The sequence below is a fragment of the Camelus bactrianus genome, chromosome 9, assembly GCF_048773025.1.
Source record: "Camelus bactrianus isolate YW-2024 breed Bactrian camel chromosome 9, ASM4877302v1, whole genome shotgun sequence".
Lineage (NCBI taxonomy): Eukaryota > Metazoa > Chordata > Mammalia > Artiodactyla > Camelidae > Camelus > Camelus bactrianus.
The window spans coordinates 62,354,633-62,380,907 of record NC_133547.1 but is presented as its reverse complement, the minus strand read 5'-3'; the positions used below and the strand labels follow the sequence as shown (position 1 = coordinate 62,380,907).

Sequence of the window (26,275 nt, the reverse complement as noted above, 5' to 3'; positions counted from 1 at the left end):
CGATTTTGCATTCAAAGAAGCGTCCACCTGCAGCAAGGCTTAAGGAAACACCCAGAAAGCCAAACACAAAAACAAAACCCAAAAACCAAAAGGCAAAGAAGCATCCAGATCCTAGAACTTTAATCTTTAATCAAGGAACCCCTGGAGAGTGGAGGTGCTTGAGGAGCCTGCCCCTAGTTTTCCTGCTTAGGCCCCTGTCCTCCGGGTCTGGATGCAGGGCTGGCGCGCGGTCACTGAGATCGCCGGGAAGCGGGGGCTTTTAGGGTCACACCCAGCTCCGCAGTGCATCCGCTCTGTGATCCTGCGTAAGCTGGTCTCGTTCTCTGAGCCTTATCTGTGACAAGCAGAGAGGGGTCGACGAGAGAGTAGGTGTAAAACGCCTGGGAATTGCTGGGGTATTTGGGGACGCCAGCTGAACTGTCTTCTCCCTGACTCACCCAGCGCGCACGGGGTTGAGAGGGAAAGCCCACTACGTGTACGTGCCCAGGCGGTACGCGGCCTCTGCGGCCTGCCTCCCCGCGTCCGAAGAACGCCCCCCTTTCCCCACCCCTTCCCGGTTCCCGGCAGTACTGGCCGCCCCGCCCCACCGCAGCTGCTCCTCCCATCCCCACCCTGCCCGGCCCTTTCTGCCTCGTCATCTCCTGGCCCCTCCTGCCCCCCCGAGGCTCGAGGATCGACCCGTGAGTGGGGCGGCCGGGAGGACACGGACTGGGAGCCCCACCCCTGAGGCTGGGGGAGGGAAGAGAAACTGACATTAGGCAAAATCCGCGCCCCACCACCACCAGCCGCGCCCGAAGGAAGTCTGTGAGACCCTCCCCTCCGCAGGACTCTAGCACTGGGTCTGGGTGGAGGGGATGTAAGGGGTCGCACGAGCTCTAAGGCTCCGGCACTTTCCCACAACCTTCGCTCCTTAGCAAAAGAACGCGCGCAGCGAGGTAGGAAGGGCGGCCAAGATCTTCCTCTCCACCTCGCTCCTGGAGCTGCCTGGTGCTCCAGGAAGAATCTGAGCTGTGACCATTGAAGGACATAAATTCGGAATTCATTTCTGAGCATTTAGTGTCAGAGGACCCAGACCAGCTGTGGTCTCTGCAGTCCAAACAGGACAAAGGGCAGGACTTGGATAACGGGAGGAGGAGGCTAATGTGAAAATAACGGGGGGAGGAGTGAGAGAGAAGGAAGGGCCAATATAAACTGCCCCTTCCCTTTCTGCACCTGTAGAGAGTAGGTTCTGTCCTCTCTCCCTTCCTGGACCTGTGATTGGAGGGGCCATCTTTGAAAGCCCCAGGTAAAGAGGCCAGAGGGTCCATGTATATACAGTGCAGTGATGTCAGTGAGGGTATATGCTGTTCACTGGGGTGCAGAGAAGGAACCATTCTGCCTTTGGGACACTCAGGCGTTGTTGTGGATGAGGGGACATCTGAGTCTTGGAGGATGGGCCCACAGCATGGAAGGAGGGAAGGGTATTCCAGGCCTAGGCAACAGCATCTGGTTTGGAAGTGCCAGGGGCTTAGCGAGTTCTCCCAGTACTGAGTGACGGAGGGAAGTAGGGGAAAGCCTGGCCATCCATGGGGTGGGAGGTCGCTATAGCTGCCAGGCCAGATAGTCTGGATTCTCTCTGATGGCCAGTGGGGGTCGGGCGACAGGTAGTTATGGTGGACATTCTGCTTGGCAGGAGACCTATTGTAGTTCAGGCTGGAGCAAGTCAGATTCCAATTCTGTCACTTAGTCTCTCTGAGCCTGTCTCCTTGTTTGTAAAATGGGGACAAGAGCCCAACTTCCAGGGAGTTGTCAGAGGCACTATTCTGTGGGGGTGGTGGGATGGGAGTGAGAGGTACTCAGACAGACTGTGATAGGAGGTGAGGTGACCATGGTGGGGTTGAGAGAGATGCTGATGAGACTCAGTGAGAGGAGGGGAGCAGCATTTGTCACAGATGGGACATGAAGGGAGATGGATAGACAAAGGGTATTTCTGGTCCCTGCTCATGGCCTGGGGTAAGGGCTGACATTTCAGAATGGCTAGGAAGAGTGCAATGACCAGAGAGGCATAACACAACACCAGATAGTGAGAGAGACCTGGGAGGCAGGATGGGGACTAGGACCAAATCCGCTCTCCCAGACCTAGAGCCAGGTAAGGAGGTAGAGGAGGGACCCTGAAGGAGGTGCTGTATGGACAAACGGAAGGCCAGGGGAGATGGGCTGAGAGAGGGTGTGGGCCAGGGCCTGACCTATTTGCCCCTTAATGCCGGGGGCCTTGCTGCCTGGGTCAGACCACCCAAAAGGAGGTGGGCCATTGTCCTTGTTAATAAGTGAACAAAGCAGATTAATTTCTGCCTAACACCTGCTGTTTGGTAGAGACAGTCTCTCAAAATGGGACAGTGCATGGAGGAAAACAGTGAAAGTTTGGCATTTGCTGGTAGCTTTCATGAGTTGGGCCCTAGGTACTTCAAGATGAAGGCTGTGAATCATACCCAGGGCAGCAAGGAGATAGTCTGGTCTCAGGTGATGTCAGGAGATCTTGGTCAGAGCGAAGACTGAAGTATCCCTCCTCAGATATTAGAGAACCAGGTGAAACCGCGAGACCACGTTAGGGTTACAACATGGTGGTGGTATTGGTGGGGGGGGGGGGGCAGGGGCAGGGCCTGTTCTAGACAGAAGGACCTCAGGGTCAGGATAAGGCGTCTGGACTTCTCCAGCAGGTGAGAGGAGCAGGGGAGGCTCTCAGCACTTTGGGGGGGATTTGGGGCTCTGCAAAGTCTAGGCTGGAAGTGAAAGGCTAGACTAAGTAAGTGGTGCAGTTGACAGAAATATTCAGCAGATAGCCTGGAAAGGACTTGAATGCAAGCTGAGTGTGTATCAGGATCAATCGTAGGTCTTTCTGCTCATTAAGTTCAGGAAGCAGATTGGGAAAGAGAAGTTGGTTTGGGATAAACTAGGTCTAAATCCATGCGGAATCTGCAAGTGGTGGGGGCTCAGGAGGAAGTCCTGTTTGAGGAGAGCTGTTAGAGTTCCTGGGATAGCGTAGAGGAGAAGAGAGCCACAGCAGACACCTAGGGACCGAAGGAGAAGCCTGAGGAGACAGAAGCGGCGAGAGAGGCTGGAGAATGAGTCCTTCGCTGTGCCGCGGAACTGTCCGGCCGCCGGCCACCGAGGTCGAGGTGAAATTAAACCCCAGCCACAGGTGTTAACTGGGGCCCTGGGAAAGAAATCAAGGGCAGGGGAGCTCCGGCCCCCCACTACCTATCTACCCCCACCTCCCCTGCAGCCCCCACCATGGGCAACGCGCAGGAGAGGCCATCAGAGACGATCGACCGTGAGCGGAAACGCTTAGTCGAAACACTGCAGGCGGACTCAGGGCTGCTGCTGGATGCGCTTCTGGCACGCGGCGTTCTCACCGGGCCCGAGTACGAGGCTTTGGATGCGTTGCCTGATGCCGAGCGCAGGGTGCGCCGCCTGCTGCTGTTGGTTCAGAGTAAGGGCGAGGCCGCCTGCCGGGAGCTGCTCAGCTGCGCCCAGCGTACCACGCGCGCGCCTGACCCGGCCTGGGACTGGCAGCACGTGGGCACCGGTGAGCGCGTGGGGGGGGGGGCGGGGCCTAGACCTAAGGAGGACGCATGGCGTGAGGAGGGGCGTGGGGACACGGAGTTGCGGTCTGCGGAAAAGAACCACACGTGTACAGAGGAAAACGCAGTGGGGTAAATTGAACCTAAGGCAGTCCCACCTTTGCAGGCTACCGGGAACGAAGCTACGACCCTCCATGCCCAGGCCACTGGACGCCTGAGGCAGCCGGCTCAGGGACCGCATGCCCTGGGCTACCTAGAGCTTCAGACTCTGATGAGACCAGGGGTCCTGAGGACTCCGAGGCAGCGCACTCTGGAACCCTCGAGGAACCCGAGCCGGAGCTAGAAGCTGAGGCCCCTGAAGGGGCTGAGCCAGAGTTAGAACCCCAAATGGATCCGGAGCCAGAGGCAGAGGCAGAACCAGAGCCTGAACTGGAGCCGGAACCTGACTTTGAGGCAGGAGACGAGTCTGAAGGTGTGCGGTTACCCAAACCTGGCGGGAGGGCGAGGCCTGGGAGGCGAAGGTCAGGGCTCCACCTGACTGATCACGCCCCTTCCGTTGTCTCTAGATTCCTGAAGGCCATAGCGCTGTCAGACTGTTCTACGCCCTGGCAGGATAGGATCTGGGATCCTGCCCTGTTGGGGTCAGATGCCAACAAGGCTCCACCTGGCCCAGTACCACTGAAAGTTAATAAACTCTGGAGGGTCAGCCTGGACTCTGTGATTCTAGATTTTTGCCCAGGAACTAGGGTGTGGATCTGTGCCTCTAAGTCCCAGTGATCCGGGCAGCCATGTGCCCACGGCCCATTCTTCAGCCCCATTCCATCCTCAATAGCCCAAGCTGCACCACTGGAGATCCCAGACCCAGGTCCCCAGTGGGACAAGGGCCACACTCTTGGGCCCTGCTCCAAGGCCCTTTTATTCTCATGAACCATTTGAGGTCATGTGCAGTCACCAGCCCCAGTCCGTGAAAGCCCCTGGGTCTGGCACAGAGAGCCAGGAAAGGGGGACTTCTCTCCACTTAGGGGGCGCTAGAGCTCACAGCCTCGGGAAGTGAAATAAGGAGAAAGAGGAAGAGATCTTGGGTAGACAGAGCCCACACACTTCACTGTAATTGTTGTTTTAATTGGCTTCTCTAAGGACTGGGAGCTCAGTACGTGTTCTGGCCAGTTAACTGGCACATTGAAGGTGCTCTATACATATTCACTGACTAAATGAATAAGAACTTTTCAGCTGCATTCACGAGTTTTCAGATGGGAAAACTAAGGCCAAGGGTGGGAGTGGGACTGGGTCAGCCTCACACAGCTGATTCTGAGGTGAAACTGAAAGCAACAATCATCTCGATGCCACTCCTGGTCTAGGAAGGGCTCAGGGCTTGGAACAACTAGGGGCCTGCCCCTCAGGCTTGATTGTGGCTGCTGCCAGACTATGCCAGCCTCTGCCAAACACCATCTATGAGTGTGTAGGCAAAGATAGGGACAGCGGAGGCCAGTTCAGGGGGTGAGGGCAGGGCCAAGTGGGCTCTCGGCTCGACTCACAAGGCCCGTGGGTATGTGTGCACATGTGCACATGTGCACGTGTGTATGAGCTAAGAGTGGAGCTAGGAACAGTTGGTGCCTTCCAGAGGAGCCCTGTTCCCTCCACCAAACCTTCAGAAACTGCTGCCTCCCGGCCCCAGGAAATAAAGCACATAAACAAGGAATAAATACATGACAGTGGGAGAGGCAAAATGCTGGAAAGCATACCCCAGCCCAGCTGGGTCTCTACTGCCAGGATACCTGCCCCTTGAGTCTGTGTGTAAGCCAAGACTTCACACTCAGGCAATCACCCCAGGAGAAGGGAGACCCCCACCAGGACCCAGTGAGAGGTAGACAGCATGAAAGCTGAAGGAGCACCAAGGGGCCAGGTGGGGGAGGAAATGACTGGAGTATGCAGACACCCAAAGCCATCTCATGCAAGGATAAGTTTCTACTCCCAAACCACCCCCACCCCCATCCATGATCAGCTTCCTTCCTGCCCCCAGGCTTTCCCTCTGCTCAACAGACAGCTGGAGGTAGGGGGGCAGACTTAGTTTGCCTGACATGCTGCTGTTGGCCCTCAGGCCCCAGTAAGGCCAGCAAAGGACACAAACTCTCTGATGTTGCCACTTGTCCCTCCTGAGATGCTCCTGCCCTCCCTGTTCCCCAAGAAACACCCAGGCTCTGGAAACACAGAGCAGACAGCTTCATGTTCTGGGGGCTGATCTGGAGCCCTCTGACCAGGGCCTCTCTGTCCAGGTCTGCTACCTATAGCCTTCAACCAGCATCAGTCAGGCAGCAGGCGGCCCAGCTCCGCCTCATCCAGCCGGTTGGTGGCCATGATGTGCTCCAGCTGCTGCCGGTAGCGCGCCAAGTCCTGCATGAAGTGGGGCACCCGGGTATTGTCCAGCACCCCATGGGGCCGAAGGTGGTCTACATCTTCATAGGACACCTGCAGGAAGGAAGCTGGGCCTCAGGGGTAGGCAGAATGTCCATGCTTTCAGGCAGCTGCTCCCAGCTCTCTTGCAACAGCCCATAGCCCTGTGCTCCTGGAACTCCTCTCTCTGCCCTCCTGATCCACTCCCAACATTGTGTACCCTGAGACTCAGTCCTAGGTATCTGCTCTTTCTCTCAATACCTTCTTTTATTATCTGTGCCCTACAATCCCACTCCTGTCCCTAGTCCAGCTTCCCCCCTCACCGCCAAACCTGGGTATCCAACTGCCTTCCAAACACCTTCCCTTGGCTATCTCTCAGGCACCTCAGACTCCCCATATCCAATGCTGAATTCCTATGTCCCAGCTTATGCCAGCCTCACCCTCTTCACAGTCCCCTAGGTCGATTCCAAGGAGGAGGCTTAGAATCTGTCACTCTCCCAGAGTGGCCACTCAGTTAAAAAGGATTCCACTCTCTGAAGATCTCTCCAGCTTGCCCCTCCCTCTCCAACTGCATGGCCTCTGAGAGGTTAGGCCAGACTACCATCAATTCTGCAAGAGTGATTGGAAAGGCCTCCTCCTCTTCTCCCTGCACTCCCTTCCCTGGGCCTCCCCTTCCACAGGGAGCCTTCTAAAGCAAACATCTGTGCTACTCTTCTGCTTAAAGCTCTCAGATTCCTCACTGCTTTGGATGAAGTACACCTTCCTCAGTCTGGCACAGATACCCAGTGCCAGGGACTTGGTCCCTGGCCATTTCTCCAGTCTCCTTGGCCAGGCCTTCCTGACTGTTCCCTTAGCCTGGAAGGCTCACCTGTTTTGAGATGCAGTGTCTACACACACACACCTGTGGGCTGGGTCTCTACTATTGGCTGCCAGACTGTCATTTCATCTCCTGTGCTCACCTCCACCCACACTCCCCCAATCAGAGAGGCCTGGCACCCAATGAGAGGCTCAGGGAATAGTGAAGTGATGGGGAGAACTGGCTGTGACTTCTGAAGGCCCGTGGCCCCTCACCTTGCCCAGCGAGGTCAGTAGCGGGAAATCGATGGTCTGGCGATGCCGCAGAATGCGCACGATGCCGTCTAGGTACACCTGGTCCTTGCTGAAGCAGCCTGTGGATACCGGAGGGTGGTAAGCCCTAGGCCGAAGCCCCACCCTAACCCCCTGCCCCCTAGATCAGGACACTCCCCCAGCGTGGGCGCCCACCCGGCAGCGAAGTGTCTGTCTGGCCACGCTTGGCGCGCACGCAGTACTCCCAGCGCACATCCGCGTCCTGCACGTAGCGCGCCAGGTCCTGGAAGAGCTGACGGAAGGACATGCGCGCAGCGCGGTGGATGGTGTAGTAGAGCAACGCTGCGCGCCACAGGAAGGGCTGCTTGCGGAACAGCACGCTGTGTAGGCTGGCCAGGCCCTCCTCGGTGGGGTTTGCTGGCCGCAGCCCGTACTGCAACCGGCCCTCAGCGCTGTGCCACGGCTGCCGCGCGTTGTTCACACCCCGAAGGTAGTGGGTACCTGAGGGGAGTAGGAGGCTGCGCTTGGCCAGGCATCCAGGGGACCCATCTGCCTGGCCTGGGCCCTGCTATGCCCAGCTGGACCTGTAGCTGATGACTCACTTATCCTCATGCCCCTAAACTCAGTTTCTCACGCAAGTTCCCTCGACCCCAAACTCATACTCACCCAACCCTAGGCAGCATGAAGACCCTCCTCAGGTGAACTCGCATGCAAGGATTCAGAATCTCGCATGCAAGAATCCTCCCCAACCTGTCCAGGGCTACACACACACACACACACACACACACACACACATCTCCCAAACTCACACTGCCCCCCAACCCCTAGAAAGGAGCAGGAACTCATATACCTCCCTGGCCCCACATCCGGCGCAATGCCCATACTCTGCTGATGTCCCCAGCAAAAACCACCTTTTGCCCAGAGCAACAGGATTCCTGATGAGGAGGGCCAGGCAAAAAATAATAGTAGTGTCCCAAGCTCTCCTTTCCAGCCTGGACTATCCCCTCCTAAACCCAGCTCAGTGTGTCTTCAGCCAATTCCATTCCCAGGATCTGAAATTCCACCCACCCTGGAAGGCCTGCATGTTGGCTGGGCTAGTGGGACACTTAGGGTCCTCCCTCTGGCCTCTCTGGGCCTCAGCAGTCTTGCCCCCCTGTCAAGGAAAATCAAAGAGGAAGTAGAGGGAAGAAAAGATACCCAAAAGGAACAAGAGATGAGAGTGAGCCCAGAGAGTGGGCAGGCATGTACCTCTGTGAGCCAGAGGGAAGAAGTAGCTGCTCACGAAGGGAAGGGGCCTGTCCTCCGGAGGGAAGGGGGAAAAAGAAAAGGGGTGGGGTTACTGGAGCCCCTCACTGCCCCCCATGTCCCAACCCCATCTCACCCCTACAGACCCACCCACCCACCTACCCACACCCTGACCTATCTCGTGCCGCAGCATGCCCTCCAACCAATACTGGCGGGCTCCAGTCAGGTTGATGGCCAATGTTGGTCGGCTGTTCTCCACCATCATCACTGCCTGGGACAGCAGGTCCTCACTCAGCTGCACCACAACCTGTAAGCGGCAGTGCCCTGAGCCATGGACACCAGCCCTGGGGCCAGTGTGCAGGTAGACCCACTGATGTCACAGGGAAGCCAGGTTGGACACTTGGCCAGGACACCCACCCTTTCCCACCTCTGCTCAGTGGCAGCTCCCACCTTCCTGGGGCAGGGACAGGGACAGGGACATGGGCTTGCCTGTGGTCACAAGCTCCAACAGCGTGGAGCTGGGCCTGGCACTGCCAACTTGGCAGCCTGGTTTGGGGCATGTGGAAAAGGGGCCTCACAGGCAGGGCAAGCTCACCTCCCCGACACAGCCCTCCTTCTGCATGTATTTGCGCACAATGGACCAGATCTGGCACTTGGTCAGCAGCTGGCCCCCAGTTGCAGCCTCAAAGTGTTCATAGGTGCCAAACTTCTCCAGGACAGCCTCAATGATGCCAACTGCCTGCACAAAGGGCCACAGTAGTGGGTAAGGCCAGGTCTCTCAGATGGTCAGAGCCAGGGTGAGGTGGGCAATCTGGACTGACCTGATGGATGAACTGTCCAGAGGCCTCACAGTACTTCTCCAGCACAGCCGTAGGCATGGGCTCCTGGTACTCGAACTGTGGATTGTAGGTGTACTGGGACTGGAAGAACTTGTCCCGCTCATAGTCCATGTTGGTTGGCCGCAGAGCCACCAACATGCAGGGGCTTTTGCTGGCACCACGGCCTGCATCCTTTCGAGTCTTAGCAATGTGAGGCAGGGAGGCCGCAGACCGCAGGGTGCCCCCACCTGGGCTCCGGCCTCGTCCAGGTGTGGCCCGGCCCTGGGTGCCGCTCCCCTGCCGACCAGCACTGTTTATGGTGTAGGTGCTCTCACTGCGACGCATGTGGCCTTGGTGGCCCAATTGCAGCTTTGAGAAGGGCTGCAGCTCAGGCCTGGGCCGCAGGGCTGAGGGGACAGACACAGCCAGGGGCAAGGCCAGAGACTGAGACCAGGGGTACAGTGCTGTTCCATTTTGGTCTGAGGGCTTCAGCCTATGGCCCAAGGATGAGGGACTGGCTGGTGGGCTGGGGGGTGTCTGCTCATACACCTGAGCCCCTGAGTCCAGCACCATTCTGTTCTGGGGGTCACATCCAGCCAGATCACTCCAATTCCCCACACTGTTGACTTCTGGGGACACAGAAAGGCATATGGAGGCCAACATGAGTGAGTGTGGCATGAGGACCAGCAGGCCCTGTGCGCCACACTGTCTTTGCCAGGCACTTGATGGGCCCAGAACCTGATGCCAGGTCTTCTTCACCTGCCCTCTTACCTCCATCCCACTGTCTACCCCTCCAGCAGGCTCATCCAAGCAAGCTGGACTGGGGCAAAGCTGGAGGAAGAGTCTTATACACCTACCAGGATGGTGGTTACTCAAATCCCCTTAGCCTGTGAGCTCCCGTGAGCAAGGCATAAGCACCTACTCATGATTTAATCCCTGTGCTCAGCACCCACCCTGACTGGAAGCTGGTACAATGTAGCCTCAGCTGCTAGGATGACGGATGAGGGGATCTCACTACCTTATACCTGCCTTCTACCTATGGCATTTTCTCAGTCTCACCCCGCCCCTCCCACCTAGCTCCACCCATCTCCTTCAGCCCATTGGGCCTCAGTTTGAATGCCTGCATGTCCCTTGCTTATGTCAGTCCCTCCACCTGGAATGCTCTCTCTTCTCTGGGCCATCTGTTCAAATCCAAATTAGAATCAGCTTTTGGTGTACAGAGGGAAAATTCAGCAAATCCAAGGCAGTCCTTGGTATGTCCCCTATCAGAGACATCTTCCTAGTGGTCATCCAAGGCCACTGTCAGGACACTCACCCCTGAATCTGAACTATGGCTCAGTCCAATCCAGTCTCTCCCCAGAAACTGACTGAAGGCTCCAGCCTCCAAGCTCTCCTGCCTGCTCAGGGACGCAATTCCAGCATTTCTCCTCTCTCCTTCATCTCCTACATCATCAATCTCTTCCTTTCTACTGAATTCTTCCCATCAGCATAAACACAAGCTGGGGGTGGTGGTAGCTGGGTATAGCTAAGTGATAGAGCACATGCTTAGTGTGCACAAGGTCCTGGGTTCAATCCCCAAGACCTCCATTACAAAAAAAAAAAAAAAGATAAACACATGCTGTTATTTTTTCATCTTAAAAAACAAAACCCTCACTTGACACCACACTCTTCCAGCTCCACTGTTCCTCAGGGCAGCACACCACCTCGAGTCATCTATACTTGGTTCCCAATTTCTTCCTTGCTGTTCTTGCTTAAATTTCTCTCCAATTAGGCTCCCCCCGCAGTCTCCATCAAAACTGATCTGACCAAGGTCACCATGGTCTTCATCTTAATTAGTAGAAACTGACAAAGTTAATCACTTCATTTTGGTTTGACCACGTTCTCCACTTGGTTCCCAAATACACCGGAACACAGTTCTCCCACCTCACTGGCTGTTTGTTCTTGGTATTCCTTTCTGGTCATCCCTATCTTCCTGACCTCTTAACACTGTAATGCCCTGAACCTGGAAACTTCTCTCCTCTTCTCCATTTATGCACACTCCCTAGGTGATCTCATCTACCCTCATGGTTTTAAATATGTGAGCCCAGATTTCTTCCAAAAACTTCAGCATTGCCAGTTCTCAATTCAACATCTTTACTTGAATGTATACAGGCATTTCAAACTGAACATGTCCCCTGTCTGGAATGTTTTCCCCCCATATAACTGCAAGGGTCACTCTCTCACTTTCCTCAGATTTCTGTACAAATATGTTATTAGAAAAGCCTGCCTAATACACCCTTTATAAAATAGGAAACCTCCCTTCCCCTCTCCACCACAACCTCCCTTTCCCCACACTACTGTCCTCTGAAGCAGTAATCACTGTCTGAAGTATAGTATATGCGAAGATTAGTTATGTTTTCCCCTTTTAAGTGTTCACAGCTGTGTCTCCAGAACAGTACCTGACCCAGAGCAGTTGCTCAGTAAACGAAAGAACCCAAGAGCCCTTTTCTTTGTCAGAAATGGAATCATTCCTTCTCTGCACTTTTCTTCCCCATCTAGATCTGATCCCCTCCCCCTCTTCCCCACCTCCCTGCACTCTGCCTATTGATAAGCTGCTTGAAAAGATTTCAGGCCTCAGGCTTCCCTCCCCTCAACTATACACTTCTCTGGATTCCTTACTGGTCTCTAGGCCTCTGTTTTTTTCAATCCCCTTCATCTCCACTTCTTTCATTTGACCTACCTCTTTGCAATTACCAGAATATGTCTGTTTCTTTCATGTCTCAGGTCCTTCTGCCAAAAAAGCCCTCCCAATGTCTCCCTACAGCAAACTCCTAACCATTCTTCAGGGCTGGGTTTAGGCCTCACCTCCTCCGGGAAGCCTTCCCAGCGTCTTAGAGGCTCCCAGTGCCTAGGCGGCTTCTTTACCACCCTAGGCTGTCACTGTCGGAACCTAGGTCCATGTCCCCCAACATCCCCTGAATTTCTTGAGGGCAGTGACGGGTCTGATTCACCTCCATGACCCAAGCACCCAGGCCTAGACGCAGAATGAATGAAAGATGGCTGTGGGAGGAGCCCAGATTGAAGGCGGAGTCTGGTGACAAATAAGAGGGTGTGACCTGCGCCAATGAGAAACTCCGGGAGAGGATAACGTGGAAGAGGAGCCAATGGGGACGGGGAGATCGAGGAGGGGCGTGACCTTCAGCCAATAAGTGGCGGGGGATGGGGCAAAGGGCGTGCCCAATGGAGGGCGGGGCCAGAAGACAATGGAGCCGGGGGTTCCCTGGTAGATGAGGAGGGGTCGCGTCGAATGCCTTCTTGGCCTCTAGGGGGTGAGGGGATTCCATCCGCGCGCCGCGCCCCCACCTGTTCGCTCCTCTTCTCGCCGCTGTAGTTCTCGCTCCACAATATCGATCGCTGGCCGCCCAGCCCGCGGGAGCCAACGCGGTGACGCACGCACTCGGGCGCGCGCACGCTCACAGGAAGGCTTGCGGATTCGCGTCAATCTCCGCACGCGCCAAAGAACACGGTTCGGGGTGGGGCCGGGCAGAGCAGAGGGGGAGGTGTCCACCACCAGGTCACGCCCCTTGGTGGGCCGTTTTCTTAAGCCCGCCTCCTCCACAAGGGCTGGGTGGATTTCCAATGTTCAGGTGCTATTCCGCGGTGGGACTAGGGGCGGTGGAGACCGGAGCTCACCGCCCCTGCGCGCATACATGGGGATGTAGTCCGCATACAGCGGCGGAAGCCCAAGTACTTGGGTACGCTGCCCACACAAAGGGCTGATGCAGGGGCGCAGCGGTATATTAGGACCGGAGCCAAGATACCTTAGGTGTGTCACTGCTTGTGGACACCCTGACTTCGCGGGCACATTCATTTCATTTCCGCCTTCTCCAACACACACAATTCAGGTGTACGGGGATCGTGGCTTTATTCTGCGGGCAATTAGGAGTCAAGCACAGGACCCTGAGGGGAGGCAGGAGGAGGGCGGGGGCGCAGGTGTTGGCACAAGACTGAAGAGTGCGCGGCGACCAGTGGGAGGCGAGGGCTGCGGGCCGACCTGCAGGGAGCTGAGTGCGGCCAGGCGCTGCTCTCGGGACACGTCCCCGCGCAGGTCCAAGAGGGCAGAGACGTGCTCCTCGCTACAGGTACGAGGTGAGGTGAGTCAGCCCCAGCCAGCCTCTCCCAGGTCCCTCCTCCCTTCCCGGCCCGTCTTCGCACCTCACGTCGGGAAATTGTTGCCGCAGGCCCGCCACCTCAAGGCCAAGCAGCGTGGGGTCGCGGAGGTTCAGCAGCTCCCTCAGGGCCAGCAGCACCGGCGCGCACTGAACGCTCTCCTCCAGACCCTGAGCACATAGGGGTAGATCTCGCGCCAGCCTTTGGCCCCTACCCAACCACTGAGACTCCCGCCCATCTTCTAGCCCAACGAGTTCTCACCAAACCGAGGAAAAGCTCCCGAAGCTGGGCGGCATCTTGCCGCAGGCGCTCGGCTGCCTGGGTCCGCTCGTCAGCCCCTCGGCACACTAGACGGCCTTGCATTAGCGCACGTAGGTACTGCAGCACCACGGTACGCTCCGCCTCCGCCAGCAGCAGCTGCAGGGAGCACGATCAAATGGGTCCTGGACACCTTTCCCATGCGTGCTTTCCCCTCTCCCCAGCCTTTTGCCCCAAAGCACCTGGACTGCGGGATTCCGCACGTGTCGGAAGTCCTGGCAGAAGCGTGCCGTCCGCTCACACACCCCTTCCAGCAGCTCCGGGCTCGATAGCCACTGACGCGAGGGCAGAGCCGCGAACAGGGGCTGGGAGCAGGGGTCAGAGACGCGGCTGGAGAGACGACTCAGACCCGGCATTCCCCGCGGAGACTCCTCATAATACACTGTATCTCCTACTCGCACCCCCACCTCCACCTGAAGCCTCACCTGTAGTTCCAACAGCAGCGCCTCCAACACCAGGCGGCAGATCCTCCTCTGCAACTCGTCCAGCGCTGCCTCCACCGGAGCCAAGGCCCCTGGAGCCACCCAGTCGGGCTGCAGGACGGACAAGGAGGAGCTAGACGGACCAAAAGTAGGCTTCAGGACCAAGGCCAAGGCCCGCGTGGCCCTCCGTTGTCTAGCCACCTGGGCGCCACCTAGTGGCGCCAGTGTGTGGCGTGAGGGTCAAGAAGGGCGGCTCCCTGCACTTGTAAAGGCCTGGGGCGTGGACTGAGGCTGGGAGTGGTGGGCTCAGCAAGCTAGAAGGGACACAGCCCAGCTGGACCTGCCTCTAATTTGCGATGTGACCTTGAGCAAGTCATGTCTTCTGGTGTCTGTTTAGGTAAGAGGAGAGAGTTAATCCCACTCAGGAGGGAGTCAAAATCGTAATTAACTTATTCGTCGTATTATGCCCCCACCCCAAAGAACATAAGACCCAAGAAGAAGGGAGTATTTTTGTTTTGTTTACAGCTGTAACCCCAGATATTACTTGGCACAGAGTAGGGTCTTGATAAACATTTGTTAATTGAATGAATAATTGACACTATGTGCTAGGTACTGTTGGAGGTTCTTCATATCCGTTATCACATGTGATTCTCAGAACACCTATTATTACCTATATACTACTGGTGAGAAAAGCAAGGTTCAGAGAGATTAGGTAACTGGCTCAAGGTCACACAGCTAGTAATTAGTAGAACTAGGATTAGAACCCCAGGGCTATGTGAGTCCAAAATTCCTAATGGCGTAGTGCAGGCTGGGTCCATACCTAATAGGTATTCAATAATGAGTTACTGAAGGTGGGGTTACATGGGGGCTTCCTGGTACCTGAGTGCTGATTGGTGGTTGAGGGTGGCCAGTAGGTAGGGCACATAATGAGGGACCATTGCTTCCCCCCTGAGGTGGTCTCGGGAAAATCGGATCAGAGCATCACTGAAGCTGCAAAGGACAGAAGTGGCTCCTGTACCTGTGGTCACTCTTGCACATCCCCAGTCCTTGGTACACCAGCTCCATCTCCAAGATACCCAAGGCCCTGTATGAAGGAGCCCCTTTCCACTAGTGTCCCTTATTCATTCAGAGCCCCGTTAGGCTGCCCCAGGAGCAGGGTCAGGGGTTGGGAGTGGGTCATTGCCTTCGCAGACCTCCTCAGGAATGCGCTCAGTTCTGACAGCGCCATGTCATGCACCCGCTGCTGCAGTGACTCACTGACCATGCTGGCCACACGAATGTTCTCTTCCAGGATCTACAGTCAGGGATAGGCAGCCATCAGCAGAATCCTAGTCCTGCTCTCTTTCTATTTCCGCATGAGGTCTGCCCACCTGCCTCACCACTTTTCACCCACCTGCAGCACGATGGCCGGCATTGGTGAGTGGTAGAAGCCAGATGGGTCTGTGTCGGGCTCCTGCTCTCTGCCCCACTCAGCTGCCTCCCCATCCAGTACCTTCTGAAGCCACTGGGTCACACTTGCCTGGGGAAAGGAGCAAGGAGCAGCAGGATGTAGCAGGGCACTGACACAGCTAGAGACAGGTAGACATGCAGATAAAACCCCACAGCTGGTGGCAGAACTTCTCTGGACCCAGGCCCTAACTACTTACCTGGACTTTGGCCACAAATGTTGCCTCTAGCTGCTCGACATTCTCCAGGGTCAGGAGGGGCTCCAGATGGGACACATCAGCCTCAGGCCCTAACTCCAGGCTCCCCATCATTTCTGGCCTGGAGATGGGTGCCCCAGTGTTACACTGAGCCCCCCACCTCTGATCCACCCACTTCCCGTTGGCCCAGGGACACCGACCCCAGGTATACATGCAGTGCCCATTGCAGCAAGGTGAAGGTATCAGCAGCTCCCAGCTCAGGCCTTTCCAGAAGTTGCTGCAGGCAGCGGCGCAGGCTGCTGTGCAGGGTGTGGGCCCACAGCTGGACTACCTTGTAGTGTGGTGGGCAGCAGGGTGCTACTAGTGCCTCAGCTGTGGCCAACTCAGCTGGTAAAGCCACCCTCAGAGCCTCCAGCCACTCTGCTAGTGCCCCTGGTCCAGGCTGTGGCAGTGTCCCAAAGTGGATCCGCTCTAGGCCCTCCTGTAGTGCCCGCAAACAGCGCTGCCGCCAGTCCCGAGGGGCCTGCTCCAGAGAAGTTGTGCGCCCAGCATCCACCTCTGCTACACGCACAGCAGCCACCAGCAGGGCTGGGTCCTCCCGTGCCAGCCGCCCTGCAGCCCCTGCAGCTGCCTCCACAGCCTGGCCCAGAGCCTCAGCCAGAGGACCCAGTCCCTCAAAGACTGGCAACTCCAGGCCCCCCAGAGGTGCCCACGTCTCCTCTTGCAGCTGTTCTAGCTCCCGAAGGCTCACATATGCCTCCAAGAGCCGCTGGGCATCAATCAGGGTCTGTGTGTGGGCCACTGCAGCTGGCACTAAGCAGGGAGGAGAAGAGACAGCTCTGGGTCTCAGCCTTCCCACGTATGCAGTAGGCACAGCAGTGGAAGCTAAGACCCTGGGGCTGGAGTGATGTATAAAATACTTAGTAAACAATACAGTAGAGCATTGGCCAATCTGAAAGGACCTGAAAGGAAGGGCCGCCATGGTGGGCCAGGTGTAAACCCTTGAGCTGAAGGAACATGAGGAAGTCAGGGATCCTGGAGGGAAGTCAGGGAGGAACTGGGGCGGGGTGGGGGAGGGGCATGCCAGTAGCTATTCATTCACTCTGTTAGAGAACTATTTCAATAAATTAACAATCAGAGTGGCCAGAGCCACTTGACTGGGTGTCAGTTCTGATTCAGACATCCCTTGCTTAGGAACCCCAGAATGAACTAATATGTACCCTGCTTCATATGCCATTTGAAGCCCAAGTTACTCTCTGGAAGGTCCCTGGTGTGTCCCTCCATGCAGTCTCCCACTGGTGCCCCAGCCCCTCGATCAGTGATGGTGTTTGGTGACTAGCTGTTGGAGGGCTGAGGCCCAGGACTGCTGCAAACTTACCGGCTCGCAGCCGGGGCAGCAGCTGAGACAAGGCCCACAGTTGCTTGTGCTGCACAACCTGCTCCCGCACGGGTTCTAGGGTCTGTGCAGCTTCAGCCATACCCCGGAGCAACCCATGGGCCTGGCTCAGAGCCTCACGGGCTCCCTGCATGGCCTCCAGGGCCCAGGCCAGCTGCCGCACACCGGTCTTCACGCCCTCCAGGTATGACTGCACCACCGACTGTGGGAGGGAGGCAGGTAGTGAGGCCTGGCCAGGCCTGCAGCCCACCCCCAGCATGCCTGCCTCCTGCCTGATGCCCACCTTGATGCGTGCTTCCAGGGAACAGGTACGCTGCACCTCGCGGCTGCGGTACTGCCCCAGCCTGGCCAGCTGCTCTGGCCGGTAGAAGATACCAGAGGCCCACTTGAGCGCTGCACCCCGGGCCAGCTGCTCCGCCCTCTCCTGCTCCGGCCACTCAGGCCCTGGGCAGGAAGAGCCTGGGCAGCTGCATCAGTTAGGCATGGCCTGCAGGAAGCAGCTGCCAAATCTGCTCCCCTTCCTACTCCTCAGCTTGTACCCCAGGGCAGTCCCCTTGTCTCCCTGCCCTCTAGAGCCCCAGCCAGAGGCAGGGAGGACCCAACCCCACCATTCCCATCTTTCTTGCCGCCATCCCCCCATCAGCCTAGCCAGAAGGGCTCATACCGGGAGGAATTGTGGGCTGCATTTTGTCCTTGGCTGCTGAGTCCATGGCAGGCCCTGGAGGAGCTGGAGCAGAGGTAGGAGTGGGATCGAAGGTCTAAGTTAGAGCAGGCAGAGTGGGTGCTCCTCTAAGCTGCAGCCTCCATCTAGGCCCTTTGGAGAAGGAGGAGGAAGGTTCTTGCCCAGCCTCCTCAGGAAATGAGAGGGAGGCGGGGATGATGGGGAGGCACCTGGGAAGCCTTTGCCTCCTGGGTTTCTCAGTTTTGCCCCTCAGATGCCAAGTGAGGCAGGGTAAGCATGGGACTCCACTGGACACTGCTCCCGCTCTGAATTGCAGAGGACAGTTTGATACGGAACTCACCAGCCTTGACCAGGAGTGTCCAGTTCTCCCTCTTTCACAAATGGCCTTGGCCTTGAGGATGGCTCTCTCCCCTTCTCCCTCTCGGCAGAGCTGGGTACTCCCTCCACTGGCTCATGAGGCCCACACCTCGGTGTGCAGCAGGAGAATTCCTCTCCCCAAAGAAGCCACTGTCCCACCTCCCTGCCCAGGAGCTCCCTCCTCCCTCCAAGACCCGCCCTCCCCAAGGCCACACGTAGAAAGGAAGGAAGCTGAGTCTCTAGTACTTTATTCCCAACAGGAAAGAGCATCTGCACCGTGGGACAGGGTGGGGAGGGCTGGGCGCCACTTCCTTCAGGGAAGGAGGTGTATACTCCCTGTGGTCATTGAGTCTTGACCAGCCTATTCCAGGACTGCTTAGTGCTCTGGGCACAAACATGAACTAAGCAGCTCCAACTGGGTGGAGAGCAAGGTGTGCAAATATGGGTGCAGACAACATCACGGTGTGAAAACTGTTGAAGGGTCCTTTAGAGGTGGGTGTGTGCTTCTGCAGAGGAGCAAGAGACCACAGGCTGTGTGTGGTGGGTGATGGAGGAGAGTGGTGGAATGGCTATGAAAGCTATGTTTATCTTGAGATAAAGGGGGCCATGGAAGGGACTACTAGGTAGTAATACTGCAGCAGACACTGGCTACCACCCAAATCCACCCTTCAGGACAAAGACACTCATTTCCTTAGCTGCCAGAAACGTAGGTTGCTGAGGTCTCATAGCCAAGTCTTTTGTTCCATGTTAGGGTATAAAGGCCAGGTACCCTTGCCTTGGAATGCCTTGGAAGAGTCCCCCAGCTTCACAGCCCCTAGTAGGATGGGCTGAGGCCTCAATTATAACTGCATCACAGTTAAATTCTCTCCTCTGCCTAATTCTCCTTGTCTTACTCCCTTACAAGTGTGACTCATCAGTAAACTTCCTGTAGGCAGATGGCTTTCTCAAAGTCTGTTTCCCAAAGAACTTGACCTAAAATAAACAATAATAAAAACCGACAATGTTAAAAAAATGATACTAGTGAACACAGAATCCTTCCACACGCCAGAAGTGCTCTAAGTGCTTTACATATACTTACACATAGGTAAACGTGTTTGCGTTGGTTGAAAAGTGGTTATAATTCCTTGGCCTCTGAGCACTGCAGTGTGGAGACAAGAGAAAGATGAGTGTGGGGATCGGGGAAGAAGAGTGGGGATGGAGACAAGTGGATAAGACAGATGTAGTTAGTTTTTGCTGTTTGGCAAGGAGTGAGGGACAGGAATAGGGTGGGTGATCTCAAGACAGTGGGGCAGCCTTTAGAAGCAGGTTTGGGGAAACACATTGGGTTCATCATGCAGCATGGTCTCTTCTGAGATGGGGGCTGGGGCAGTTAGTGGAATTGAAGCAGGCTGACCAGTTAGGAAGGTTCCCATGGCTCCCACTTCTCTACTGCTGGGGTTGCCCAACTACTTTCTCTACGTCCTTCCTCAACAAGTCCTGCCTCTCGGGATCCAGGGGTTATTTTCGTCCTCTTCGGCGGTTTGATACTTGTCGATGGTCCCCGAAGTTTTCCGGCCATGTCTGCAGAGAGGAATTTTGCCAGATTCCCTGGGAGGGCGTGGGGCGGAAGCGGAAGCAGCGACGCTGGCGCCGGCGGCCGGGCGGTCAGGAACGGAAGCGGAAGTGGCGGCGGCGCCGGCCTGGCCTGGCCTGGCTGAGGGGAGGCGGCGGGCGGGCGCGATGGCGGAGGCCGGGCCACAGGCGCCGCCGCCCCCGGGCACCCCAAGCCGGCACGAGAAGAGCTTGGGACTTCTCACCACCAAGTTCGTGTCGCTTCTGCAGGAGGCCAAGGACGGCGTGCTTGACCTCAAGCTGGTGCGGCCCGGGCTAAGGGGCGGCAGAGGGGATGGTGGACCAGGCCTGAGCCGGTAGCGGGAATCCCGGGGGGGCCCAACTGAGCCCTCAGAGAGCAGACTGCCATCCATGTGCTTTCTCACAGGAGGGAGGCTGGGAGCTGTTTCATTCATTCAGCCGAGGCCATTGGGCATCAGCTGTGTGCCAGGCTTGGGGCTGCAGGTGCTGGTCCTCGTGGCCCTTCCTGGCAGGTGTGGGGAGAAGGGCATCAGAACAGCAGCTCAGGCTGCACCAGGCCTCTTCCTACCTCGCGCTTCTGAGCTGCTGTAGTGCCTGGGAGGAGGGTTGGGATCCAGGCCACCCCTTTTCCAGACTACTCCAGACCAAGTCTCACCTGAGAGTAAGGCTGAGCATTTCCCACTCTGTTCTGCTTGCCAGGCAGCTGACACCCTAGCTGTGCGCCAGAAGCGGCGGATTTATGACATTACTAACGTGCTGGAAGGTATTGGGCTGATCGAGAAAAAATCCAAGAATAGCATCCAGTGGAAGTGAGTGTGGGCACCTGGGAGGGCAATGGGATCGCCTACCAGAAGTGTCAGGGGTGGGGGGTGCAGGAGTGAGCAGGGGCCATGGGCCCCAGGATTCTTGGCAGCCCCTCTCAGCTCCACTCCCTGGGCTCAGGGGTGTGGGGCCTGGCTGCAATACCCGGGAGATTGCGGACAAGCTGATTGAGCTCAAGGCAGAGATCGAGGAGCTACAGCAGCGGGAGCAAGAACTAGACCAGCACAAGGTGTGGGTGCAGCAGAGCATCCGGAATGTCACAGAGGACGTGCAGAACAGCTGATATCCTCCTGTTGGGCCCTGCTCCGGGGAAGTGGATGAGGGGCTCTTTAGTCCAGCTGGGTTTGCTCTGTGGTCCCCTAGGCCCTGTCCCTCTTGGGAGGATGGTATTGTATGTCCTGGCCAGGTCCCAGCCTTGGGCTCCCTTCTCAGAGCCTCTCCCCTCCATCAGTTTTGGCCTGTGATACCTCCCCATGTAGACCCCAGGCCTCAGGACTTTTTCTGAGGGCATGTATGTCAGAGCTGTGCTAAAGATCTGGGACCTCTCTGTGGTCTGCTATCTGTCACTGTAGGCAGGGCATCAGCTGTTCTCCTTAACCCCCGCACCTTGGCCTACGTGACTCATGAGGACATCTGCAGATGCTTTGCTGGTGAGCAGAGCCTGGGTAGGGGGAGATGGGGGTGGGGTTGGGCTGAGCCACAGCCCTGAACAATGAGCTCAGTGCCCAAGGAGATTTCCTTCTCTTAAGAGGGTTCCTGGGGCCTACCCAAAGAAGATCCAGACAGGGTAAGTCCTGGGTTCGAGGGTCACTGGACCCTGTGGAGGCTAACCATACTGAGAGGATATGGGAATCCTGGGCTGGATCCCTGGGTCAGCCCCTATCTGCACTGTCCACTAGGTATGACTTTTCAGATGTAACAGAATCATACAAGGGAGAAAGTGTGTGTGAATGCTGGTGTGCAGGGGGCAATGATGCCAACTTCCAATCTATAGTTAGTTTAGTTGCATTGTAGTTATGGGAACTGTTCCTTCTCCATCTTGCACTTCCCAGACTGGTTCTGGGGAAGGGACATTGGCTTTGGCCAGAATATCTATGTCTAGGGAGCAGCCCCTTCAATCAGGGAGATGTCCATGGCCAGCAATCTTCTGCTTCATTTGTCTGAACCCAGATTTTCTAGTTACAGGCCCCTGGGCTCTTAGGAGGAGAAAAGCTTTAGTTCTCTGCCTTAGCCACTGAGCCACCATAAGGGATGAATGAAGCCTCCTGTCCAGCCCCTCGGAGACCATGAACTCCTTCCTTGCTCCAAGGGATAGATACCCCCATTCCCAGCTCAGATTGAGCCCATGGGCCTTGACCCATTCTCCTTGTCATCCTAGGAGACACCCTTCTGGCCATCCGGGCCCCATCAGGCACCAGCCTGGAGGTGCCCATCCCAGAGGTGGGTGCTCAGCCCAGGCAGGCAGGGTTGATTGAGGGCGGGTGCTGGCTGTGGAGCCTGATAAGTCCCGGGTGGGGCAGGTAGGGGGAGGCCTGGGGTTTGGGGTTATCTAGGAGAACGGGCAGCCTGGGGTGGGAGAGGACACTGTGGCCCTGGCCCAGGGTCAGGCAAGGGCCAATCCTGTTTCCAGTTCCACCTCTCCTCCATCCTCAACCTCTACCTCCAGGGACTCAATGGGCAGAAGAAGTACCAGATTCACCTGAAGAGTGTAAGTGGCCCCATTGAGGTACTGTTGGTGAACAAGGAGGCATGGAGCTCGCCGCCTGTGGCAGTGCCTGTGCCACCACCCGAAGATCTGCTCCAGAGCCCACCTGCTGTCTCTACCCCTCCGCCTCTGCCCGAGCCTGCCCTGGCTCAACCCCAGGATGCCTCACGCCCAAGCAGTCCCCAGGTGACCACCCCTACCCCTGTCCCTGGCAGCACCGAAGCTCAGGGGGTGGCCAGTCCAGCAGCTGAGATCACAGGTGAGGCACAACGGGAAGCTAGTAATGGGGTGATTTCTGGGGCCCAAGAGGCAATACCTCTGTGTGATGGAAGAGACCTTGTGGGGTTTGTCCTTTTCCTGGCCCCCAGCTGTCCTCTCCTTGCTAGTGCAATGAATGAGCCCTTTTTAACAGAGCTTTGACTATGTGAAAGGGCATTAGTGGTGGCACTTTTCCCCCAGATCTGCCAGTATCCCACTGGCCCTGGCAGCCCCTCTTGATGTGTGGTCACAGCAGGTGTGTCCATGATTCTCCCTCCTGCAGGCCTCATGCCCCTTCAGTGACTAATTTTCATGGTACCACTTTGTGAGTGATTGGCAGTGCCTAACTCTCCTTGGGCCTAGGAACCAGGACTGTCGCATTCTCGCTGTGGGTTCTAGCATGGCCAGCTTTAATGTCCTACTTCCTGCCCCATGTGACTGGGTTTGGGGGATGTGGTTGCAGTGAGTGGCGGCCCTGGAACTGATAGCAAGGACAGTGGTGAGCTCAGCACACTCCCACTGGGCCTGACAGCACTGGACACCCGGCCTCTGCAGTCCTCTGCCCTGTTGGATAGCAGCAGCAGCAGCAGCAGCAATAGCAGTTCATCTGGACCCAACCCTTCTACCTCCTTTGAGCCCATCAAGGCAGACCCCACAGGCGGTGAGTGCTTGTCCTCTTGGGAACAGGGAGAGCCTAGCCTCAGACAGTCCTTGGTCAGAAACAGACTTGGGCCTCAAACCCAGTTCTGTCTCCTCAGCCAAAGCTGGCCAGCCCAAGAGCCAGCTCCCTGCTATCCACCTCTGCCTTGGCACCAGAGCTCTGCCAGCCAGGGGGAGGAGCCTGGCCTCTGGCTTGGTGCTTGTGCCCCTTTACCCACTTCCTGAGTTGACACAGAACTGCCTAGCCCTTCCTCAAGCCCTGTGTTCTACCCCGTGGACCTGTCTCAGGAAGGTGTGAGCACTGTCCTGGGGAAGGGGCTGTGCTATGGTCCTCAGGCTCCAAAGGTGGGCAGTGTCTTAGAGGTGATGTCATTTGCCTGGTGTCTCTTCTCTATCTTGTGTTTTGAGTGTTTGCTTTTTTAAGGACTCATTCTTCTCCGCTCACAAGAACCACTTAGTCTCTCCTCACTGAATGACACTTCGTCCCTTGTGTTCCCCTCCCTCACCTTCCCTGTATCCTCTCTGTCTGGACTCCTAGAAAAAGTCATCTCCATTCTACTCTGTATCTCGGTTCCCTAGTCAGCCTTCAGGTTGCAGCAGTCGGGGCCCCCCCCCGCCCCCCATAACGCACACACACAGCCCACAACCCCCCACCACGCCACGCCAGTGCTCTCAGTAAGCTGCCCAGCCCTGATGGCCAGCTCCAGCGAGTTTCTAGGCTGATTTGCTCTGGTGCTGTTTTGCTCCATGTGGATGCTCTTTTTCTCCTTTGGCATTAGTGATGCCAGCACTTGGCTCTTCTCTCTTAATGACTTCTCCTTCTGATCTCTCCCTGGTGTTCATTTAAATCTGGCTTTTCAAGTCTCTGGCCCATTTCACACCTGTGGAGCCCCCAGTTCTGGGTAGATGTATTCCCAGTCACTGTCTTGCCTAGGTCTTTTGCCTGAACTTTACCTCTTTTGTCCACATGCGTTCCTCTGCACATCCAATAGGCACTTCATTCCCACACGTCCACATCTTCTTTACCCCAACTGACAAGTCTGAAATGCAGCCTGACTGTGACAGTTTTCTGTTTTCAAAAGTATCTTTGAGGAGTGTATAGCTCAGTGATACAGTGCATGCCTAGCATGCACAAGGTCCTGGGTTCAATCCCCAGTACCTCCATTAAAAAATAAATAAATAAACCTAATTACCCCCCCCCCAAAAAACCCAATTAAATAAATAAATGAACTGCTTTTTAAAAAAAAAAGTATCTTTAACAGCTCCCTAAGGCCTCCTGGATAAAATCAGAACTCCTAAACCTGGAATATGAAATCCCTTGTGACCCAGCTCTCTCCTTTCCAGCTTCATTTTCCTGTTTCCCATGTGTGTCTTCCCAGTCAGACCTTTGTAGCAGTGTCATCACCCTGTAGCACTAACCCCTATTTAAGAGTCTGTCTCCTCTGTCAGGTGACCTGGCCTGGGGTGTGGTATGTGAGCATGGCACCAAGTAGGTGCTTAGCAAGGGCAGGGATGGACAGGGTGTTTGCCATCAGATGATATGCATGATGAGCCCAGAAAGAGAGTGGGTTTGCTTCCCTTCTTCAGAACCTCTGAGTTAGAAGGGCTGTACCAATTACCTACTGCGGGCCTTTGGGACTCTGGGCTTGGCACTGAGAAATTCAGGTCTAGTAGGGGAGCCTGAGAGACAGTGTCATCTTGACCTAGGGCAGGGCCTACGTCTCAGCTGTGTGGAGCCCCTGGGTGGGTGATACAGGATCTGAGAAAACAGGGGCTAGAGTGGGACTAGGCTGGACATCTGTGCCCTTGAGCATGTCTTTCTTGTTTTTCAGTTCTGGAACTCCCCAAGGAGCTGTCAGAAATCTTTGACCCCGCGCGAGGTAAGGCGGTGTTCCTTTCTGGGGCTGGGGTGAGGGGCACAGTTCACTGGGTCTTGGGGCTGTTTTCTTGCCCTTCTGAGAACCATATGATTGTGTTTGATCCCTGGGCAAAGGGCAAAGTTCTTGATGGGTGGGTGGGTGTGGTCCCCTTCATGGGCTTTGGTGGGTGGAGAGGTGGGAGCCAGAATGTAACTGAGCTCTCCCTCCATCCCTAGAGTGCATGAGCTCAGAGCTATTGGAGGAGCTAATGTCCTCAGAAGGTAAGTGGCCCAGAAAGGTGGGGGGTGAGTGTGGGCAGGGTTTGGGTGGCTACTGGGAGGGGTCTTGGCCCTGAGGACTCAGCCGGTTGCTCTCTGCAGTGTTTGCACCCCTCCTCCGCCTTTCTCCACCCCCCGGAGACCACGATTACATCTACAACCTGGACGAGAGTGAAGGTGTCTGTGACCTCTTTGACGTGCCTGTTCTCAATCTCTGACTGACAGGGGCATGCCCTTTGTGGCTGAGACACAGACTGTCTGACCTGGGGGCTGCCTGGGGACTTCCCCCCACCCACCCGTACACAGCTTGAGAGCTGCAAACTCCTGGCTTTCCCAACCTTCCCTCACTGCACAGTTTTGGCCACAAGTCCCACTCCTGCACCAACACCTGTACTGTGCTGAGAGAGCAGGAAAAAGGGGCTTAGCTCCCTTCACTGTGGAGCCAAAGTGTTCACCTCTCCTTTTGGGGGGCCTTCCCCCACAGGGTACCCTCCCTGGGCCCTCCCAGAATTCAGGCTCAGCTGCCACCCAGTGGCACAGAACCAAGGACCCGCCATCATCCTTACAGGGCAGTTTGTCCAATCCCACTGCCCTGTATCTGTCAGCCCCTCCGTCTTCTAGAAGGAAGCATGGGGCAGGGATGGGTACTTACCAGCACCACCTCTAGTCTCCTTTACTTCCTTCCACTCCCTATCCTACAGCTCCTTCTGGACCTCTTGTGTACCCCACTTCTGCTGGCCTCTTGGCCCTGAGAACCTGTAGGTGGTGGTAGTGGGGGTGCTAACAGGAAGGGACAGAGATCTCTAGCTAGGAATCTGGGCGGGTGAGTCCCTGAGGATTGACCCAACCTCCCTCTGCCTCATAGCCCCCCTCTTGTTTATTCATTTACCTTCATTTAGAGCCATTTGCAGAGATTTAGAAAGATTTGCAGTAACGAATGGATTCCTATATAAAGATTATTTTTATACTTTTTGCAGCAAAAGGAAATTGTAATATTTGTACAGTGTCCAAGTGAATAAAGACCATGCCTAAGGCTATCTGTGATCTGGTTCTTTCAGGGCCCCTCCCTGGG

At 56.2% G+C, this 26,275-nt stretch overlaps 4 protein-coding genes across 12 annotated transcripts; 2 read left to right on the top strand and 2 right to left on the bottom strand.

Moving 5' to 3' along the window:
* The first annotated feature begins 565 nt into the window (after positions 1–565).
* NOL3 (nucleolar protein 3) lies at positions 566–4,273 on the top strand. Of its 5 annotated transcripts, none has more exons than XM_074370611.1 (4): positions 566–680; positions 3,263–3,565; positions 3,727–4,032; positions 4,127–4,273. In XM_074370611.1, the coding sequence occupies exons 2-4, from the start codon at positions 3,271–3,273 to the stop codon at positions 4,132–4,134; spliced, it is 609 nt and encodes a 202-aa protein (XP_074226712.1). In that variant the 5' UTR covers positions 566–680; positions 3,263–3,270; the 3' UTR covers positions 4,135–4,273. The 5 variants fall into 5 exon arrangements, with proteins under 5 accessions (XP_074226712.1, XP_074226713.1, XP_074226717.1 ...); XM_074370612.1 differs by lacking the exon at positions 566–680 and adding an exon at positions 687–935; XM_074370616.1 differs by lacking the exon at positions 566–680 and adding an exon at positions 786–804.
* Positions 4,274–4,661: 388 nt separating this feature from the next.
* On the bottom strand, positions 4,662–12,768 carry MATCAP1 (microtubule associated tyrosine carboxypeptidase 1). 3 transcript variants are annotated; one of them, XM_074370604.1, is made up of 7 exons: positions 11,927–12,768; positions 9,086–9,711; positions 8,860–9,003; positions 8,439–8,571; positions 7,215–7,520; positions 7,023–7,120; positions 4,662–6,026 (listed from the first exon to the last, which is right to left on the bottom strand). In XM_074370604.1, exons 2-7 carry the CDS (start codon positions 9,653–9,655, stop codon positions 5,862–5,864), a joined length of 1,416 nt encoding a protein of 471 aa, XP_074226705.1. In that variant the 5' UTR covers positions 9,656–9,711; positions 11,927–12,768; the 3' UTR covers positions 4,662–5,861. The 3 variants fall into 3 exon arrangements, with proteins under 3 accessions (XP_074226705.1, XP_074226704.1, XP_074226706.1); XM_074370603.1 differs by having other exon boundaries at positions 9,086–12,095; positions 12,425–12,768; XM_074370605.1 differs by having other exon boundaries at positions 12,425–12,768.
* A 193-nt stretch (positions 12,769–12,961) lies between these two features.
* Positions 12,962–18,249, bottom strand: EXOC3L1 (exocyst complex component 3 like 1). Of its 3 annotated transcripts, none has more exons than XM_074370601.1 (14): positions 18,033–18,249; positions 17,675–17,824; positions 17,294–17,469; positions 16,993–17,212; positions 15,815–16,427; positions 15,618–15,735; positions 15,365–15,490; positions 15,165–15,265; positions 14,990–15,055; positions 13,975–14,104; positions 13,732–13,854; positions 13,493–13,648; positions 13,277–13,401; positions 12,962–13,197 (listed from the first exon to the last, which is right to left on the bottom strand). In XM_074370601.1, the coding sequence occupies exons 2-14, from the start codon at positions 17,718–17,720 to the stop codon at positions 13,008–13,010; spliced, it is 2,190 nt and encodes a 729-aa protein (XP_074226702.1). In that variant the 5' UTR covers positions 17,721–17,824; positions 18,033–18,249; the 3' UTR covers positions 12,962–13,007. The 3 variants fall into 3 exon arrangements, with proteins under 3 accessions (XP_074226702.1, XP_074226700.1, XP_074226701.1); XM_074370599.1 differs by lacking the exon at positions 14,990–15,055 and adding an exon at positions 14,851–14,961 and having other exon boundaries at positions 18,033–18,247; XM_074370600.1 differs by lacking the exon at positions 14,990–15,055 and adding an exon at positions 14,851–14,961 and having other exon boundaries at positions 17,294–17,454; positions 18,033–18,247.
* A 1,452-nt stretch (positions 18,250–19,701) lies between these two features.
* Positions 19,702–26,240, top strand: E2F4 (E2F transcription factor 4). Its single transcript, XM_010962560.2, has 10 exons — positions 19,702–19,903; positions 20,321–20,430; positions 20,564–20,725; positions 21,050–21,093; positions 21,822–21,883; positions 22,110–22,407; positions 22,870–23,067; positions 24,899–24,946; positions 25,162–25,206; positions 25,306–26,240. Exons 1-10 carry the CDS (start codon positions 19,769–19,771, stop codon positions 25,419–25,421), a joined length of 1,218 nt encoding a protein of 405 aa, XP_010960862.2. The 5' UTR covers positions 19,702–19,768; the 3' UTR covers positions 25,422–26,240.
* Positions 26,241–26,275: the final 35 nt, after the last annotated feature.